Source organism: Fukomys damarensis, unplaced genomic scaffold, assembly GCF_012274545.1.
Source record: "Fukomys damarensis isolate Sample0158 unplaced genomic scaffold, DMR_v1.0_HiC HiC_scaffold_34, whole genome shotgun sequence".
NCBI classification, from domain to species: Eukaryota; Metazoa; Chordata; class Mammalia; order Rodentia; family Bathyergidae; genus Fukomys; species Fukomys damarensis.
In genome coordinates, this window is record NW_022900946.1 from 5,800,503 (window position 1) to 5,820,907 (window position 20,405).

Here is a 20,405-nt window from a genome sequence, read left to right on the forward strand (position 1 = left end):
CATGTGTCAGTCAGGCCATGGTCCTCACACATTCTTCGCACTGAGGTGGGTCCTGTCCTGACATGTGCCCGCCAGCCACAACTCAATTAGGGAGTCAATCACGCACCCGTCAGGTGGGCATCGAACAGAAATGTGTCAGCCGTGCAGGTTCATCTTCAGTCCTTCAGGGTACACGGGAGTGGAACCTCAGACACCCTCATGCCTGCTGTATGCATTTTAATCAAATGTTCTGTTGGGTGGGGAAGAAGCACAAGACATGCAATCCTGGTAGCAAGCAGAAGGAAGGTTTATGTAAGAATTAAGATGATTTAGCAGTTGCTTTCATTGTCTCCTGCTTTCCTCTTGCATCTTTCCTTCATGACCTAGTTCCTTCTCCTGCAGTCTGGTGAGTATTACCTATGTGTACCTTGGGGGTAAAGTGCCAAATAGTGGTGGTCAAAAAAAATGGAGTTGCATCTTACTCAGAGATGAAACTCTAAAGTCAACAGGTCCGATGACAAAGACATAGACATGGACAAAACTGCCTTGAGAAATCTCCTTGGTCCAACACTTCCAGTTTCACTGTCCATCTTAAGTCTATTTGTGCTGCTATGATAAGAGACCACAGATAGGGTATAAGCAATAAGCAATAGGTATCTATTTCTCACTCTTCTGGAAGTGCAAGATAAAGCTGTCAGCAGGCTCAGTGTCTTGTGAAGACCTAGTTTCTGCTTCCAAGACGGCACCTTGATGCTGTGTCCCCTGACGGTGGAAGAGAGAGATGGTACAGTGTGGCTGGGATGACTCCTTTGAGCCCTTTTCTAAAGCTGTTGATCTAGCCCAAAAGTGAGGAGCTCTCATGACTTAATCATTTCTTATAGGCTTCACCTCTTAATGCTCTTTCCTTGGAAATTAGGTTTCAATATGAATTCAAACCACAATTTGAATGGTTCATCATTACACCTGATTTCTGTTTATCCAGCAGATCTCCAAGAAACTGAGTGACTTGCATTTAAGGGACCGTGGAGTATAAAAGGTAAGTAATGCACAACATTGGAATCATAATTATGGGCAAAATGCCCATGCAGTGAAGGGCATGCATGGAGTGGAAGGGGAAAAGATTCAAGCCTTCTTTCTTGTGGTCATTGTGTAATACATACTCCTTTTATCTGCAAAATGGTAGATGAAATTGTTTATACTATTTTAGTCCTCTCTCCTTTTCTCTCTCTGACAGAATGGAATTGACATTAGGTGAGTTAAAGACTTTCTGTGGTGATTCCATTGCATCAGCTGATGAAATAGTGCGACTCAGTGTTGAAAATGTTTGGGGTCCAGTGCTCATAGCTCAGCCTAGGCACCAGACACACAAGTACATAACAAAACTCTGAGGCCTCTGATTTGTTCTGTCTGGGGTTTCCTGGCCAGGCGAGCAGGGAAAGGAGAGATTCTATCATGGTGTGCCAGACCAGGCTAGTTTCGTCTCCTAGAGTAGGTTGTGCACACATCTTTATAACTTTGCACTCAGCAATGCCATCCTGGTAGCCTGAAATTGGCCACTGTGGGTATATTTACACCAGGGAAATTGGCAAATACTACAAATCAGATGTCTCCCTTTCTCCTACCACTCCAGTAGGGAGCTAGCTTCCTGGGTGGAGATTGAAGTAGGGAGAAGTTAGAGCTGGAGTACTTGCCTTGAGAAGTCAAATAAAAAGGATAAAGAGAGCAACTGGTTCTCTCAAATGAGAGAAGTGGCGGAGGCACTTGGAAGATGGATTGGAAAATGTTGGTAAGCTAGGATGATACTCTGTTTTTACACGAGCGTATGAAAGATTACACTTCCCAGCTTGTAGTGCATGACCAGAGAACTGCATCTCCAAGGACGTAGTGAGCGTAACAGCACCCCTTTGCAGCACTCTAGGGGAACCATTCTCAGTACAGGAAATCTGTGGATAGAAATGATGGTGCAACCTCAAAAGAAGAGGCGTGTTCTTCCTGTGGCCCTTTTCACTTCTGAGACTGAACGTACCAATGGAAGAATGGCCAGGTGGTAATAGGGCAGTGGAACTTGGGCCCAAATCCTGTGTAGTAACTGGCCCAGGGTGGTCAGGACTTGGTTGATGACTGTTCTCTTCCCTACAGTTGACCAACTAGAGAAAGCCAAATATATCCCCAAACCAATCGTGGAAGTTGCCCCACTTCTAATGAGCCCGCCTCAGCTCCCACAGGCAGAGAGCCTTGGTCAGACACACCTGAAGCCTTGCCTTGGTGCTACGAAGCTCCCTCCTCCTCTGCCAGTCCCTGAGGTTCTGCCGAGTGCAAGGCTCCCGGCTGTAGCAAGCTCGGAATCAATAGCCCTTCTCATTTGGGCAGTCAATACTTCCCACTCTCTTTCTGCTGTGTGGACTTCAGCCACAGGGTGGGCCATCCTGAATCACAGGCACTGGGGTGCAAGGATTCTAAGTCTCTGGCATTGTGGACCCCCACACTCTCTGAGCCAGAGATGGCGAACCTTCCAGAGAGTTTCATGACCCAAACAACCCGCTGCGGCACAGGTACCCCAGGTTTGCCATCACAGAGGAACACTCTTCAGTCTTTTAAGGCACTGCTATTTTGGGCTTCTGTTTCAGCAACTTAGCCAAATATGCGCACGCGCACACAATACACCCTGAGGACCCTTTTTAGTCCCAGACTGAATAGTCAAATTTCATCTACGTAAACTGTACTAATTTGGAACTTACGCGAGTTTGCCCTGGGGCAGCCTGGGCGATGGGGTACATTTCCACAGGATTAAAAATCAAAGTTTGCTGAGCAGATTCATGGACTACAGATTTCACTCATTGAAAGTAGGATTTTTAAGGCACTTTAGCATCTTCTCTTTGCATACAATGATTGATATGCTAATTACAAGAAACTCATACCTATTCATTAAAACTGGGAGGCTACTTGGTCTGGGCAGTCAGAATGCTTCACTGCAGAGGAATAAAGCAGCAGTTATGCACACAGAATCCAGAGTTTTCATCAAGTCTGACTGACCGCTTCCCAGTTAGGATAAACATGCTCATTTCACTTTCCACAGGGAAAGGATAGGCTTTCTCCCTATCCTCTACGTTCCAAGGTGATTCTGGTCTAGGTATAGCTTTGGTGACCACATGGCTCAGGATCCCAGGCCACCAAATGCTTTGGGATGGGGAAAACAGGCGATTTATTAATGTCCCCACACAACCCATCCTCCTTCTGGTCACCAGGCGTTCAGGGTCCCAGCTTCCGAGCATAATGGCTCCTCTCTCTTCCCTATACCTTCTCTGTACCGATACAGGAAGCAGAGAACAGTGAACTCACAGACCTGACTGCTCAGTACCACGGGCCCAGTCATTTGATGCCCCCTGGCTGGAAGACGCTTCTAGGGTAGCTGCAGGTCAGAAAGAAGGGCCAAGACACAGATTTAATGCTTTAAACTTCTGTGTCTTCTCCCTTGTAAGTCAGATCTTGCTTTTCAGGGAACTTCTCTCACGCCTGGCCGAGCAGACAAAAGCTGAGAGGCTCTTGGGGTTCAGCAGTCCTTCCTGGCCACCTGTGCTCTAGAACTCTCTGGGAAGCAAGTCCCAGAAGTGTGGTTTCTGGGGAGGTCCTTGCCCTTCCCCCAGACCTCCAACATGTTTCCATCCCTGCATGCCATTACCCTGGGCTAGCAAGATAGGCCTGGTCCTCCGGGGGTTCACGGCCCGTGGTGGACTCTCACATGAGCAGAACCTAGTGTAACACACACTGACAGCAAGTCGTGTATAACTGGAAGCAGAAGTGAGCTGATGAGTCGGTTGAGCTGGGGAAAAGCTTCACAAATACCAAGGAAGCCACTCTGGAGTGAAGCCTCTGTGGTTTTCTATCAGGAGGAGACGGGGGAGCAGGAGGGCAAAGGCTGGAGATAAAAAAAAGCAATATAGTTCTGTGAGGGTGGAGCAGAGGATGGGGTAGAAGCCGGAGCGGAGCCAGAAACCCTGTTAGGGTCTGATTGCGTGCCATGCTGGAGGGCTTGGACACTATCCTGAGGTTCTCCAATGCATTCGAGGGGTGGCCGGGAATGCAAAGGCCTACAGGGGCCAGGCAGACGGTGTAAGTCGGGAGAGCAAGCTGAGGAGTGAAGGCCCCATCTAAAGGTGGCAACCAGTTGTCACACTGGTGGCTTGGTGTAGCCAAAATTCCAACTTAACACAAGAAGCTGAGGCCAGGCATAGTGGTGCGTGCCTCTAATCCCAGCGATTGGGAGGCTGAAGCAGGAAGGAAGCTAGCCCCAGCACCTTAGCAAGACCCTGACTCCAAATAAAATTTAGAAAGGGCCGGGTGTGTAGCTTATGGTAAAGCACTTGCCTAGCATGCTCAAGGCCTTGGGCTCAATACCCAGTACCCAAGCGGGGGGGGGTCTATATTTTTCTATAAATGCCTCTAGTTTTTCCAGCTTTAACTGTTTGTAGTTATTTTCAAAACATCGTGTTGGCCAAGCAAAATATGTACCATTGTCCCCTCAACCTGTAAGTCTTCACTTTGGCATTTGCAGCCTAAAGTGTCTAAGCAAAGGTCTCAGTCAGACATATCCTTCGGAAAGAGAACATCCCATTCAGGTCCCTGTGTGATCTTCCTGTGCCGACCTCTGCAGCAAGAGCCTCTTCCTCTGCCCCCACACTCTGGCGTCGTCTCCCTGCTGTAATTCCATCTGTGCACCCCTCACTGCCCTCCCAGATCATCCCAGCACCAGCTGCACTTAGCACTGGGAGGAGGTAAATAAACTGAGCACGCAGTAGGCCTGGCTTACAGAGAAAAAGTTCAGTGTAGTTAAGGACACAAGAGAGCCATATTTATTTCACAGGGACAAGCATGATTCCGTTGCATGCTACACACGAAAGCTCGCATGAGGAAAGTACCCGTAACAGCAGAGTTATGTGCTTTTGTTCACAGGGAGCAGGGAGAGCCACAAAGTGGTTTTGAAAGAGTGTCCTCCAAGCACAGTTGGGACCACAGGTTTAGAAATCATGGCCTTCTATGATCATCAAAGGGGCACTTCTAGCTTTGTGATCTCTGTAAGATCTGAGAAGGACTGAGGATGCTCTCCCATCCCACCACCCAGGGCTGCTCTGGGGAAGTAAGCTCAGGGAAAGTACATGCCACCTGGAATTAACAAGCCCATTCCTGGGTGGCCGGTGACAGGAACAGAGGGCTGTGTTCACAGCAACAGGACTGCCACCACTTATAATTTCTGTGATCACTGGAAGATACGCTCTCCTCACAGCAATTCCCTTGAGGTGGAAGGGAGACAATTCTGGAGTCAAATGGATGTGGAAGAGGGCAGATCGGTGAGAACCAGTGCCAGGGAACCCCATCTCTTGGCCTCAGCCTTGGGAACTTCCTGGTCCAAAAGTGGGGAGCCCAAGAGGGGAGGTGGCTGGAGGCCAAGTCTGTTGAGAGAGGAGGCCCAGAGGCTGCACAGCAAACCTCACCGCAGACCAGGGAAGAACTCTGGGGTGGTTTATTCCCACCGGAAGTCCTGCCCAACGGTTTCATAAAATTTAATATTATAAGGTCTATAAAACTCCCGGAGTTGGTCTATCACCTCAGGGTCGATCTGTACATGAGTTCTCCCTTTGGATTTGCCCAGACAGCGAGGCAGCAGGCTCGACTGGGTTTTTTTCAAGCAAGGGAACCCTTTGGTCTTGTTGAAGTAGAAGTGCTGGTCCGTGATGAACCTCTTGATGCCCAGGAAGTCCTGCACGCGCCCCATCTCGCCCGCGGGGTCGGTGATGAGCCGCTCGCCGCTGACGAAGTGGATCTGAGCCAGCGGGAAGTAGCGCAGCCAGCTCTCCAGGTGCAGCGCGTACATGCCGATGCGGATGGCGTTCCAGGACGCGTCCACCAGGCCCAGGCTGCGGTTGCGGAAGGAGAGGCCCTCGAAGGTCGGGATGTCGGGCTTCTTGGACAGTGTCTGTGTGTAGTCAGAGATGGCGCGCGTCACCGGGTTCCGCACCACCACAATCAGCTTGGTGTCCCGGGACATGTTGAAGATCCGTCGCGGGGCCTCCTGGGTGACAAAATAACTGGGCGTCTTCTCCAGTGTGATCTGCGTCTCCAGGGTCCTGGGCATCAGACTCCTGGGGGTGGAAACAGCACATCATTAGCGGGGCTGCCAGGCCCAGGCCTCAGGCTCTTGCACCCCCAGGCCTGCCTCCCCGACCGCAGCATCCTGTCCCTGGGCTGGCGGACAACCCATTTCCACCACTGTTGATTTTTATAAATATCTTTGACAGATTTGCTTTCAGACTGAGAATACCCAAACATCCATCAGCATGGGTTACACAAATTGTGGATTTGCCAATTTTATCTCTATTTCGCATAACATTTACGCTGTATCAGAAATTATGAGTAACAGAGAGATGGCTTAGTATACGGGAGGATAGATACAGGTTACAGGCAAGTACTACACAGTGGTACCTCAGTTCGTGAACTCACTTCTCTCCAAGATTCTGGTCGCAAACCGAACCTATCCTTTGAATTTGATTTGGTTCTTGTCCAACTTGGTTTGCGACCAGAATTGTGGTTGAGTTCGTAAACCGAGGCACCACTCTTTATCTAAGAGAAAATGTACTAGAGCATAGAAGGATTTTAGCATCTATGGGGTGGGGGAACGTCCTAGAGCCATTCCTGGGTGGATACTAAGGAACAGCTGTGAAGTTTTTAATAAAGAAAGGCAAGGAAAAGCTACTGGAGATGAGACTAGAGCTAAAGTTGAATGAGCTGATAGATATGAACCGCCAGTCCAAAACTCTGTTTAAAATCCAGATGTTTAATAGCGATAAATAAAATCCTATCCTGTGAGAAAAAAAAAGAAAGAAAGAAAGAAAGGCAAGGCTTAGCATGTTTACCTCAGGAAGGATACATAAGGAACTGGTAAAACGAGTTGCCTCAGCGGAGGCAGGCTGAGGTGGGCGTAGATCAAGGATAAATGAGAATTACTTATCATTGTGTGATCTTTTACGCTGCTTGAAATTTTTAATGTGTTTACTGCATATTCAAAAAATACAAAGTAAGCTATTGAATACTGTTCTGGCAAAAGGTGTTGCTCCAAATATATTAAGAAAATCATTTTGGTGGGGGGCGAGCCTTGTTTTGCAGGAATAGCAACTGTTATAGAAATGATTTCTGGCATCTTCTCCTGTTGAAAAAACATCAGAAATACATCTTTTGTGTAGGTGGTAAGAAACACAGAGTTCCAGGCTCACAGGTTAGTCAGGTTAGCAACTCTTCTCCCTCTTGTTTATTTGAGACTGGACGGGGTGAGGTAGGACGTGGGGAAAACTCCTTCCCAGGTAAAGGAGGGAAAGGTCATGTTTTACTCTTCAACCAGTATTTCTTGATCCTGGCTGCACATTAGAACTATGCAAGGAGTTTTGGATTTTTTAAAACTTTTTTGTTTGTTTGTTTGTTTCACTTTTTTGAGACAGGGTCTCATTATGTAGTTGAGACTGACCTGGAACTCACTATGTAGCCCAGGCTGGTCTTGAACTCGTAGCGATCCTCCTGCCTCAGCCTGGAGAGTGCTGGGATTACAGGTGTGCACCACCATGCCCAGCTACTTTTTTTTTTTCCTTTTAAATAAAGGTGTCTGGGCTTCTGATAATTCTAAGGCAGAACTAAGAAATGCTTTCCTCAGTCCTCTTTTTCCCATCCTAATTCTGTGATTTACCAACACACAAAGCATCAGTCCTTCCACTCATTGGGTGTGCAGACTTCTAGTCTTCCGCTTTCCAGTTCTTATGATAGACACCATCTCTGTCTGATAACCTGGCCCCTAGTTTTTTGATCCTGCCAACCATGAATGCCTCCTTTTCTTTTCTCTTTAGCAAGTCTGACCCATGGCCATGCCTTGGGTTTTGTCACTGAAATTTCATGACTTTGAAAAGGCTGAGTCCAAAGCTTCACTCTAAGACTACGTGGTGGGTTGAATGATGACCCTCCAAAGACATGTCCATGTAGGACCTGTGAGTGTGACCTTATTTGAAAAATCCGTGCAGATGTCATTAAGGACCTGTAGATAAGATCACCCTGAGTTAGGGTGGGACTCAAATGCAATGATCAGTGTTCTTAGAAGAGACACACAGGGAAGAAGATGACCGAAAATCAAAGGCAGAGTGTGGAGTGATAATCTACAAGACAAGAGCACCAGTGATGGCCTCCAGAGCCTAGGGGGCAGGGCTGGACAGCTCTTCCTCGGAGCACCCAGAAAATTTAACCCTGCTGAGAAGGGTGGTCCAGAAGTCTGAACTTCTGGTCTTCTGAAACATGTTGTTTTCAGTTCATGAGAATCTGTTATGGCAGCCATAGGAAATCCATAAGATTTCCATAAAAATCCAGCTTTCTTTCCACTTCTACCAAGTCTCAGATGAATTATTACTATTGTATATGCACCTATGTAATTTCATTTTCTTCCACACCTACCCTGGACCCAACTAGCAATTATTTCAATAGCATCATACTCATCATTGATTTCCTTGGACTCCTTGCTCTCCCAGACTCTAACAATGCACCGTTCTAACCTTTCATTCTTTCTGATTCTGTGCATGGACCACCAACCAGCAGAGGACAAAACTGCTGCCCCTTACAAGTGGATCCTTTATGTATTTATCAATTCTAGCTTTAATTTAATCCTCAGCACTTTGAAATAACCTGTTTTTTTCCTTGTCTTCACATGATCTCCGTGGTCTCATTCTTCATAGTAATTGTTTCAATTTCTCACCAGAACTCCCACCCTGCTCCTGTCACCTGCCCCTACCATACCTTTGGTGTCCAACTACAATAGAAAGTATAAACTATCACAACTGAACTCCTTTGACTTTCCTCTTCTGCATCTGGAACTCAACCTTTCTGTACCCACCCTGAGCCCCTCCTGCCAGCTTCAGAGACCAAGGATCACAGGGGCTCACTTGTCCACCTGTGCTCTGATCCCTCCTCTGTAGCTTTCTCTGCAAAGCCACCCACCAGCTCTGTAGGGCCACAAATGCACTGTGCAACTATGCTGATACAGCTAATCTGTTGCATCCATGCCCAAGGTCTGTATGGACACTTGTGAGCTGAAAGTTTTGATAGTGTTTTATAGACCAATTTTTAATATAGGGTATCATTATGAACAATCACAAGCACACTTGAATAGAATGCTTTGGCTAGATTTTTCTGAGAGAGTCAGCTGTATTACATGGTGATCTTGGCATTCAGTGCAGTCAGGTGTTTATGATGAGAGTAGACAGTTATATGTGTGTGAAAGTGTGTTGGAACTGTTTAAGGACTTTCCAAACTCTACGAGGCTTATTGACAGAACAGTCTCCCCAACATAAAGAAGTTATTGACTTGATGGGCCAGCAAATACATTTCTTTGCAATATCCTTCAAAACACGAAAGAATATCCAAGACAGGAATTGTGGGTGCAGCATTTCCCAAGTGTATTTGATGATGGAGTTACGGGCTTTGGCCAGGAGCATCAATTAATGTCTCTCTTTGTTACCATTTCCAAAAATTCTGATAAATTCCAGTGATATCCAGAGTAGCACATCATTCCCCCAGCTGGGCACTAACGTAAGGCTACACCATTCTAATTCTTAATCGGCAAAACCAAAAGACAAATACTAAAATATGAGAACCAAACTAAATAAAGCCATAGTATCCATGTCACAAACCAACAGGCTCCTGGGCACACCAAATTTTCTCTATTTCCATAGAGAACACACTTGGATGTTATTTCTCCTTAGGCCAATGGAATGGTGTAGTGGGTGTCGTTGGTGACAACACGCAAGGGGAGTGGACATACACTTCTTGCTCTGCGTGTGCAGGAGGTGGGGGATTAGACTATGCCTTGAGGTACATCTTTTCTCAGTATGTCACAGATTAAATTCTGCTTACTTGCTTCCAGCTGCTAGAAAACTGCTGAACTTTTCTCTCACCCCATAAGCCTCTTAAGCTTCTGCCTTTCTTTTTCTATGTAGCTCTGCAAAAATTACTAACACTCCCTGTTTGGACTTACCACCCATCTGTTGTTTTAACTTGCTCAGCAACAATTTACATCTGGTGACAGCCCCCAGATTTTTCTTTGAGGAACTACCACTCCTACTTTGGATAAAATTTTGGTGGGCTGAGGAGTGGGTAGACGATGGAAGTTAGGGCCAATAAATGCAATTCTATTACAAGGACTAAAAATGTTTCATAAAGACTGAAAATGGAGCTCTTCCAACCAGACATAATGCCTGTCACTGTTTGTTCTCAAATCCCTGCGGCTCTCTTGGTACTTTTTTGTGGTACTGGGGATTGAACCCAGAACCTTCACATTGAGTGATATCCCCAGGCCTCCACCTCCTTTTTTGAGGCAGGATCTCCCAGAGTGCTGGGATTATAGGTATCGTCTACCATTCCTGGTTTCTCTTTGTTCTTATACTTTTGAGATTATACTTCTACTTTCCTTGGGATTTTCTGTTCCTACACATCCTTCCTATAAATGATTGTGAATTCAGATGGTTTCTGTTGCTTGCAACTCTATCTTTCACCATCTGGCCTCTCCTTTTCTGTGGAAGCCACATCTACTTCTCCTAATTATAAACTCCATGAAGGCCAAGTAGGATGTATCTTATTTGTAGCTCTATCTCCAGAGTCTACCACAAGCCACGGCACAAACAGGGTCTCCATCAATATTTTTGAGATTTAAATGGAGCCAAACAACCTCTCTAACCCAGTCATGCTTTTCAAATTCCTAACTTTCCAAATGATTCTGAATCTTTGCAATGGTCCACCTCTTACTTCTCTCATTTTATAGATCTTCCTGGACGATTTCTTCCTTCTCCAGCCTTAACTTCCCCTGCGAGATACTGACTCACAGTTCCATAGCTGACTGCAATTTACAACTTTCCTTTGTGCTCAACTGGAATTTCAAACTGTATCTACAGGCCAGATACCTCACCTCAACAATTGAACTCACTGTTTGCCTCCCCAAGCTTACTTTGGTCTTTTGCGAATAGCATTCCTAGGAAATCAGAAAAGCCCTAGAGAGACAGCCTTGACTCTTCCTTACATCTTCTTCCATTCTTACAAGTTTTCTCTCCTGGTCTTCTCAAGTCTCCACTTTCCTCTCCTAGCCACTCACACAGCCCACTGCCTCTGCCCCCCCTCCCCCCAGATAACAGATTGCCCTCTCATCTCCAGGTTTCTCCTGGCTTTTCCTTCTCAATCCATTCTGCATTCTATGGTCACCAGGGAAAGCTTTTTGCAGCAAATCCAGTCGTGCCAACCGCCAGCACTTCTTTTGAAGAAAGCCCATACTCCTTGGAATGTGAGTAACCTGCTTACATTTCTAGAATTAATCTCTTGCCGCTTCTGGGTTGCCTGATGCTGGCATCCTTCCGAACACAAACCCACTCTCCAAACGCATCTTGTTCTTTCGTGCTTGTTTTGCACTTGCTGAATTCTTGTTGGTTTCTTTTTAAAGTTCTGCAGCATCTTTCTCGTATCTCTTGCTATCATGGGTTCCTTTTCATCTTTCCAAGTTCAAATCAAAAGTTAAACCCTGCCCTGCGATCTCATGGTGCTTTGTATCCCTACAAGCACTTCCGTTAATTTAATTAATAGTTTCCTTGTGGTAGCTATTAATTATGCCTCCTTTGATACCAACAGATCATTAGCTACTTGGACATGTTTCTTGTTCACTTTTTCCTCCTCAGCACATCACCTGGCACACCACAGGTGCTCTATTAATGGGGTGAAGATCTAGTGTCAGAGGCAGGTGCTGCCTGAGCTCTCCAATGGTGTTAAAAAGGCCTAAGGTGATTAATCCATGAAGAGGAAAGGCTTATTTTGGCTCACTGTTTTGGAGGATCCAGTCCATGACTAACTGGCCCTGGTGCCTTTGGGCCTGTCGTAAAGCAGCGCTCTATAGCAGAGTGTGTGTGGTGAAATGAAGCTTGTCAATGCATGGTCAGAAAGCATAAAAGGGAGGAAGATGAAAGAGCTGAGGTTCTAATACTTCCTCCCAAGCCACCCACACTGCCGGTAACCAGAAGACCTCCCAGTAGGCTACACCTCTTAAAAGTTCCACTACCTTCCGATGGCACCATGGACTGAAGACCTGTAACACACGGGCTTTTAGGGGTGCACCTTCCCAAACCTGAGCATGGTTCCCGAGTCCTCAGAAGCTCTCAGTGCTGGTTCCTAAAGCCTCTCCTTAATTAATGTTCAGCCCTTGGGCAGAGGAAGGTTTTGGCAGAGAGTCCTGGAGGAGATATTTTTGTTCTTGTTAAGGATTCATTGTAGGCCTGGGTGCTCTGTAGGTGAAGGGGGGGATGCATCCAAGGTCCACTTTGACCAAAACCTCCCAATTTAGGGTGGTAAGGTGAGAGTTAAAGTCACATCTCTTAGGCCATCTCTATTTTGCCATCTGTTCATGGCCCCCAGCCCAAAGCTCTGCAGTGTGGCTGGGACCATCTGAAGAGCTTTTGAAAGAATGCAAATGCCCGGGTCCCAAGCCAGACTAATTAAATCAGAATCTCTGGGCACAGGGCCCGGGGACCTGTCATTTTAGAGCACCCCAGATGAGTCAGTGGGATAAGAAGCACTGTTGCAGGCAACACGTCCCTTAAGCCCACATTTGTGTTTCATTCTTATAAGTTTTCTCCCATGGTCTGGGTCTGTTTACACTGTGGTTCCTCTGGATATCAACTAGGGTGTGGCTTAGAGGAAAAAAATCCCTATGCTCCTCTCCTGTACATTCCCGTTCCCTGGGCTGGGGTTGGAGTCCACAAATCTATGTTTTTCGACAAGGCCCCTCCCTGGCCCCATCAGGTCAGAGAAGTTCGGGGAGCAGAATCTTAACAAAGGGCAACTTCATGAGTAACACAGTGACGCTCATTACGATCGAATACTTTACATACTTATTTGTACAGTTTAGGGTCTCTGTTCCTGTTACAGATTGCAAATTCCAAGAGGTAAGGCTTTTTTTTTCCCCTGTCTTTTCACTGCTATATTCTTAACACCTAGCAGGGAGGTGGCGCTTATAAGTGTTCAGAAAATATTGGTCGAAGGGAAAAAAAAACGAAAGCTTGGGCTGTAATCTGGGAATAATAAGGCAGAGTCACGTTGTCGTGTGAGCGAGCAGAGATGTGCTGCTCTTTTCCATGCCTCCGAATTCCATACTTTATCACCCAGAGGAAAACATCACACACTCTCTGTGGTGCTTACTGGGAAAAGGATCTGAACACTTTCTCATTGTCCTGAGGCTTTCTGGAAATTGTATTTTTGACCCATATTGTCTACCCGCTGGAGCAGAGATGGTTCCTTTGCCCTGTGCTGTCCATGCAGGGAACATCTTGTGTGAATCTGCACATGGGCGCCCATTGGGCAGGTCACTGGTGGCAGTTCATGGACCCAGCACACTTCTGATTATCACTAAAAAGATGTTCTGGAAAAGTTCATTTTCTGCTAAATTTGTGTAGTCTGCGTATCTGTTCTGGAAGGCAGAGCTGCCCGGGGGACTTCGGTGATTTATGAGCTCCTAGCTGGGCAACTAGGCTCCTTGAAAATCGTTGCAGTCTCTGGAGGGATAATTAGGAGCAGAAGAGGAGGGAAAAGGCCTTTATTAAAGGCACTGATTCTTAAAAGTAAACCTGCGAAACCCACACGCATGGACTGAGTGCCAGGCACAGCCCCGTGACCATTTAATCTCTATCTGGTTGAGAGTGGACCTGAGCTGAGTGTCAGGAGACTACGCCAAAGCCATGCTCTTATGTGACCCATGAAGTCCTAGCTTACGCACCATCGATCTCCGTCATTGCTCTAGGATTCTAGGATCTGTGGCTCTTTTGATCCTGCCCATGGCCACCCCTGGACTGTGTCTAGGCTGGACTATTCACAGTCCAGTCTCTTCTTCCCCAGATACTTTATTTGTCCTGCTAAGGAAACTTTGACATGTGGTGCCCTTTGTGGGAAGCCCTCCTTAAATCTGGCCAAACTTCATTCTTCTAGCACACCCTCACCACCACTGTGAAGCATCCCCCACTGTGCTCTCATTACTTGCACCTGCTCAGAAGAGTAAGGCACATTACGCCCTTGTGATCCCATAGTACCCAGTACAGACATAATCCATTTTAAAGATTTTGAGTTCCCCTGAGAGTGTAAAGTCCCCAGTGGCAGGGATTATGACTGTCACATCTCTTACATCGACAGTGCCTAGTTCTGTGCCTGGTACATGTTCATGTATTCATTTGGTAGCATTTATTTAGCACCTCCTATTTCCAGGGATAAAAAGACACATGAGGTGTAGTCTTTTTTTTTTCTCAAGGAGTTCACGGCTTTATGGACCTCCTGGGATTGAAAGCGATGGGACTATCATTTTCCTGTGTAAGGGGCTGTACCTCGACTCAGCTCCCCATAAGACCTGGCAGCTGGTGTCCTGCATCAGGAAAGAGGGTCTAGGGATGAATGGGTCCCCATCGGTCCACAAGGTGTCCAGGCAGTGGGCAGCTAACTGGTGTCAACAGCTAGCACCTAAACCCAATCAACCAGTCATTTGAACAAGGCTGCTCCTATCTGTGCTGTATTAGACAGGAAGCATCTTTACTGTTGTTGTTGTTGTTGTCTGTCTGTCAATGCTGGGGACCCAGCCCAGGGCTCTGCTTATGCCAGGCAAGTCCTCTACCACTGAACTACACTGGAGTGTATGGAGGTCCAGGTCCAGGCAGGGCAACCCTGCTTTCCTTTCTCTTTTATTGTGACTCTTGGCTTGTGGAAGCCTCCAGGAAAGCTAATTCCTTCACTCGTATCCCACATGCCATGGCTTTGGTCTGGAGCCCTGTGGTGTGGCAGGTGGACAATGCACAGTGGGCTTCACCAAGGGCAGTGGGCCATCTTATGGCTGGGTATGCACTTAGAATTGGGACTCAAAGAGTTCTTCTTGCAAAAGTTCTATCACTTGCTAACCATAAGAAACGGGCCTGCATCAGACACAGATGCACACATGGTCATAAACTCTGCACAGTTTACTACTTCTAGGCTGTTTTGCAGCGACTGGCCAGGAGCAGGGCACAGTTCTGTGCAGGAATCATCTCTCTCACTTCTCAATAACCCCACCGAGCAGGCCCTCTGACTGTTCCTGTTTTAGGCTCAAGGAAACTAGGACACAGAAAACTAAAGCAAATCACCAGAGGAGCACAGTTTCTGAATCTGGATTCAAGTGTGACTTTGGCACTAGAAGAAAATGTGAGAATATAAAAAATTAATCTTAGCATGAGGACAGCCTTTCTAGGCATAAGATAAGGAGAAGATTGAAAAGTTAGACTACATTTTTTGAAAGTGTAGGTTGGGCTGCTTCTCCATTGACAGCCAGCAAGCCAGCAAGGTGAGATTTGGGAAAGCGGCTCAGCTTGGGCATCACAGATCCCTGGCTGGCCTGGGCCCAGCCCACAAATCCAGGTAGACGCACCCTCCCCTGCGGGTGCTGCCATTGCTGCTCCAGCACCAGGACAGTAGTCACATGGTCCCCACTGAGCGCACCCACCCCCATCACCTGCTTGTGCCAGTCCTTGGACCCACTCCGCAGAGACATAGCTGGTTATAAAGGGTAATTTTCTGAGCTCCCAAATTTGAACATCTTTAAAGAAAGGGTGGGGGAAACCTGTGATAGAACTGTCTGGATTTCAACCCTGCAGGAGGTCGGGGAGCTCAAATTGGTCCTTGCGGCCTGAGGTCATCTGTGTTATGGGGGTCTGCCATCAGCTAGCTGGGATGGGGGATTTGGTTCTGCACATGGCTGCACATGATGTGTATTATGACAGCAGAGATATAGTGTGAAAGAGTCCCTTCAAAGTCTTTTTTTATCCTTTTCTTTCTTTTCCTCATTCCACTCTGTAAATTCTTTTTTCTGTCCTCTTTCACCAACTCAGTCTCTTGCTCCACCATATTGTACCTCATCTCTCTTTCTGTTCCTGCTCCTGCCCTGACTCAGATTTCTTCTTTTATCATTTCTTCCTTTTTCTTAAGGTTCTTTTTTTTTTTTTCTATCATTGTGCCTCACTGAAGGGTGGGCAGTTTCAAGGGAAAGTGAGCCCCTATGCTGTTAAGGGGATATATTCTTGTCCTTATACTTGCACTCTGTCTATCCCTTTGGAGTTTTATAGTTTCCTAAAGATTGTGTGGTCATTCTGTGTCCTCTGGTTTCACTTGAAACTTTCTCCAGTTCTTTTACTTGTTTACTCTTCTTGTCCTAACTCTCTAGGCCCACATCCTGAATGGTAAATATACTATGTTGGGGAGTTTGCTCACTGCAAACATATTTTGGGCTGCTTCTTGATTTTAATTTAATTAGCATGGTTTAGGGGTGATAGATTAATGACTACCACAAGTGGTCAATTTGCAAGTGGTGATTGATCCCATTGTGTTGCTGATTGTATCAATTGGGATAAAGGATAGGGATTGATTTGACGAGTTGTTTTCTCTGATATTGTGCAAATGAGAATGTCTATGAGTTATTAGAGAAGCAAAGGCTGAAGCGCAATGGTATCAGGAAGATTGAATAACCCAGAGATTGAATCAAGGACAATCCAACAGCAAAAATAAAAATGAGAAAACACTTAAGCAAGACAGAAAGACAGACTTCCAGTTCACCAATGGCAAACAGCAGGGCAAAGGAGGATGAAAAGTCTGACAGTGAACCTCCAGGACACTCAGAACTCACAGCACAGGAAGTAACAAAACAGATCGATCAGGCTCTAGAAAAATTCAAAACAGAAATAATTTCCCAGATAACCATAGAGATGGTGAGCAAAATGAAAGTCATGATTCAAGACTCTAGAACAGAAACTGACAAAAGAAATAGATGAGCTCAGAACCACAATAGAAGCCATGAAGGCCCAGCATAAGAAAGAAATGGAAACAATGAATGCCCAACATAGGAAAGAAATGGAATCCATTAAACAGATTCAAATAGATATCCAGGAGATTAAAAATTCTCTTGAAAGTGTATGCAACAGAATAAAAGAATGAGAAGATAGACTCACAGATACAGAAGACAGGATCACAGAGAGTGAACATGAAAAGAGAGGTCTCTTAAAAACAATAAGGAATCATGAGAAATCAATCCAACAAATCCTATGGAGAGAAAATGCAAATGACTTAAAAAAGCTGTTCACAGAATTAATGACAGAAAACTTCCCAGAGGGGAAGAATTTGACATACAGATAAGTGAGGCATATAGGACTCCAACTAGATGTGATCAAAAAAATCTACACCTAGACATATAATAATCAAGATCCCAGAAACCCAACAGAAGAACAAAATACTACAAGCAGTAAGAGAAAACAACAACAACAACAAAACAAAACAACAACCAAAAACAAAAACAAATCACATGCAAAGGAGAGCCCATCAGAAGCGCAGCAGGCTTTTCAACACAAACCCTTAGGTCAAGGAGAGCCTGGAGTGAGGTATTTCAAGTCCTAAAAGAAAACAACCTCCAACCTAGACTAATGTATGCTGCAAAACTCTCTTTCCAAATGGATGGGGAAATAAGGTACTTCCATGACAAAGAACACTTGAGAAACTTCATGAATACCAAGCCAGCACTACAAGGAATTCTAAACAATATCCTAGAAAAAGACAATGATGATCACGACACCATGAGGCCCAACAGAGCAAATCAAATAGTCAAGGCAAGAAACTAAAAGGAGAGGGCAAAAAATTAAAAAGAGTCAACAAAAGGACAATAACATGACAATAAGAAGTCAGTACATATCAGTTATAACCATCAATGTCAATTCCTTAATTCACCAATCAAGAGAAATAGACTGGCAGAATGGATTAAGAAGCAAAATCCAACAATATGTTGTATACAAGAAACAGAATAAAAGTGCAAAAAGAAACCCATAGACTGAAAGTAAAAGGGTGGAAAACAATTTTCCATGCAACAGGAGTTCAGAAAAAAGCAGGAGCAGCAATCTTATTCACAGACAAAGTAAATTTCAAAACAAAACTGATCAAGAGAGACAAAGAAGGCCTCTACATTCTTGTAAAGGGAACAATTCAAGAGGAAGAGATGACAATCATAAACATATATGCACCAAATATAAATGCCCCCAACTATGTAAAACAAATATTAAGTAAGATGAAAAACCAAATAAGCACTAATACAATTGTAGTGGGGGATCTAAATACCCCATTGACATAGACAGATCATCTAAGCAAAAAATCAACAATGAAATACTAGAACTGAACCAAGCTTTTGCACACATGGACTTATTAGACATCTACAGAGTGTTCCACCCCACAAAATCAGAATATACATTCTTTTCAGCTGCACACGGGTCATTCTCCAAGACAGATCACATACTAGCTAACATAACAGGTTTGAATAAATGCAAAAGAATCAAAGTTATTCCCTGTATATTATCAGACCACAGTGCAATAAAGCTGGAGATCAACAGTATAAGAAAACATAGGAACTTCACAAACACATGGAAATTGAACAACACTCTCTTAAACAATAAATGGACCACAGAGGAAATTAAAGAAATCAGACAGTTTTTACAAATAAATGAAAATGCAAATACAACATATAGGAATCTATGGGACACAATGAAAGCAGTTCTATGTGGAAAATTCATAGCACTGAACTAGGAAAATAGAGCAAGCTCAAATACACAACCTAACGATGAATCTTAGACTCCTAGAAAAACAAGAGCAAGAAAAACCCAAAGCTTGAACAAGAGAGGGAATTATAAAGATTAGATTGGAAGTAAATGTAATGGAAACTAAGAAAATGTTACAAAAAATAAATGAATCGAAGAGTTGGTTTTTGGAAAGAATAAATAAAATTGATAAACCCTTAGCAAACCTTATAAAAAAAAAAGGAAAGAAAAGCCTCAGATCCATGCAATCAGAAATGAAAAAGGCAAAGTCACAACAGATCCAACAGAAATCCAGAGGATTATTAATACCTACTTTGAGAAGCTGTACTCTAATAAAATGGAAAACAGAAGAAATGGACAGATTTCTAGATACTTATGAATTACCAAAGTTGAACAAAGAAGATAAAAACATTTTAAACACCCCAATTACAATCAGTGAAATTAAAAATGTAATTAAAAACTTACCAACAAAGAAAAGCCCAGGTCCTGATGGATTCACTGCTGAATTTTACAAAACATTTAGAGAAGAACTACTACCATTACTCTTCAAACTTTTCAATGAAATTGAAAGGGAAGGAATACTTCCAAATTCATTCCGGGAAGCAAGTATCACTTTGATTCCCAAACCAGGGAAAGACGCAACTAAACAGAGAACTACAGGCCAATCTTCTTAATGAATATAGATGCGAAAATCCTTAATAGGATACTAGCAAATAGAATACAGAGGATCATCAGGAAGAACATACATCCTGACCGAGTCAGATTTATTCCAGGGATGCAAGGATGGTTCAACATATGTAAATCAATAAATGTAATACACTATATTAACAAAGTCAAGGACAAAAACTACATGATCCTCTCAATAGATGCAGAAAAAGCATTTGACAAAATTCAACACCCATTCATGATTAAAAACCCTGCAAAAAATTGGAATAAATGGTCTATATCTCAACTTAATAAAGGCTATCTATGAAAAACCAACAGCCAACATCATATTAAATGGCCCAAAACTGAAAACCTTCACGTTAAAACCAGGAACAAGACAAGGATGCCCACTATCACCACTCCTCTTCGATATAGTTCTGGAAACATTAGCCATAGCAATTAGACAAGAAAAAGAAATTAAAGCAATAAAGATAGGAAAGGAAGAAGTTAAACTGTCATTATTTGCTGATGATATGATACTCTACTTTGAAGACCCAAAAAACTCCACCAAAAGACTTCTAGACTTAATTGACACTTTTAGCAGAGTAGCAGGATACAAGGTCAACATACAAAAATCAATAGCCCTCTTGTACACAAATAGCACTCACTGAGAGAGAAATTAGGGAAACAATTCCTTTCACAATAGCATCCAAAAAAATGAAATATCTAGGAATCAACCTAACAAAAGAAGCAAAAGACCTCTACACTGAAAACTACAGCACTCTGAAAAAAGAGATTGAAGAGGATACAAGAAAATGGAAAGGCATCCCCTGCTCCTGGGTAGGAAGAATCAACAGTGAAAATGGCCATACTACCAAAACTGCTACACAAATTCAATGCAATGCCAACAGAAATTCCAACACTATACTTCATAGAACTAGAAAGAAGAATCCAAAAATTCATTTGGAACCATAAGAGACCTAGAATAGCAAAAGCCATCCTAGGCAACAGACACATGGCAGCGGGTATAACAATTCCCAATTTGAAACTATACTACAAAGCCACTGTGATAAAAACAGCATGGTACTG

The 20,405-nt window shown here is 44.4% G+C and overlaps 1 protein-coding gene and 1 long non-coding RNA gene across 3 annotated transcripts in view; one reads left to right on the forward strand and one right to left on the reverse strand.

The window, feature by feature from the left end:
- Positions 1-20,405, forward strand: part of LOC104861846 — a 69,994-nt gene that overhangs the window by 22,394 nt on the left and 27,195 nt on the right. Inside the window, exon 3 of the long non-coding RNA XR_004515186.1 lies at positions 962-1,015. This is a non-coding gene — a long non-coding RNA (uncharacterized LOC104861846). The remainder of the gene's footprint in view (positions 1-961; positions 1,016-20,405) is intronic.
- Positions 4,725-20,405, reverse strand: part of Hs3st2 (heparan sulfate-glucosamine 3-sulfotransferase 2) — a 28,720-nt gene continuing 13,039 nt past the window's right edge. For both annotated transcript variants that reach the window (XM_033758462.1, XM_033758463.1), the window contains exon 2: positions 4,725-6,116. In XM_033758462.1, the coding sequence (XP_033614353.1) occupies positions 5,498-6,109 (612 nt within the window). In that variant the 5' untranslated portion in view covers positions 6,110-6,116 and the 3' untranslated portion in view covers positions 4,725-5,497. The remainder of the gene's footprint in view (positions 6,117-20,405) is intronic.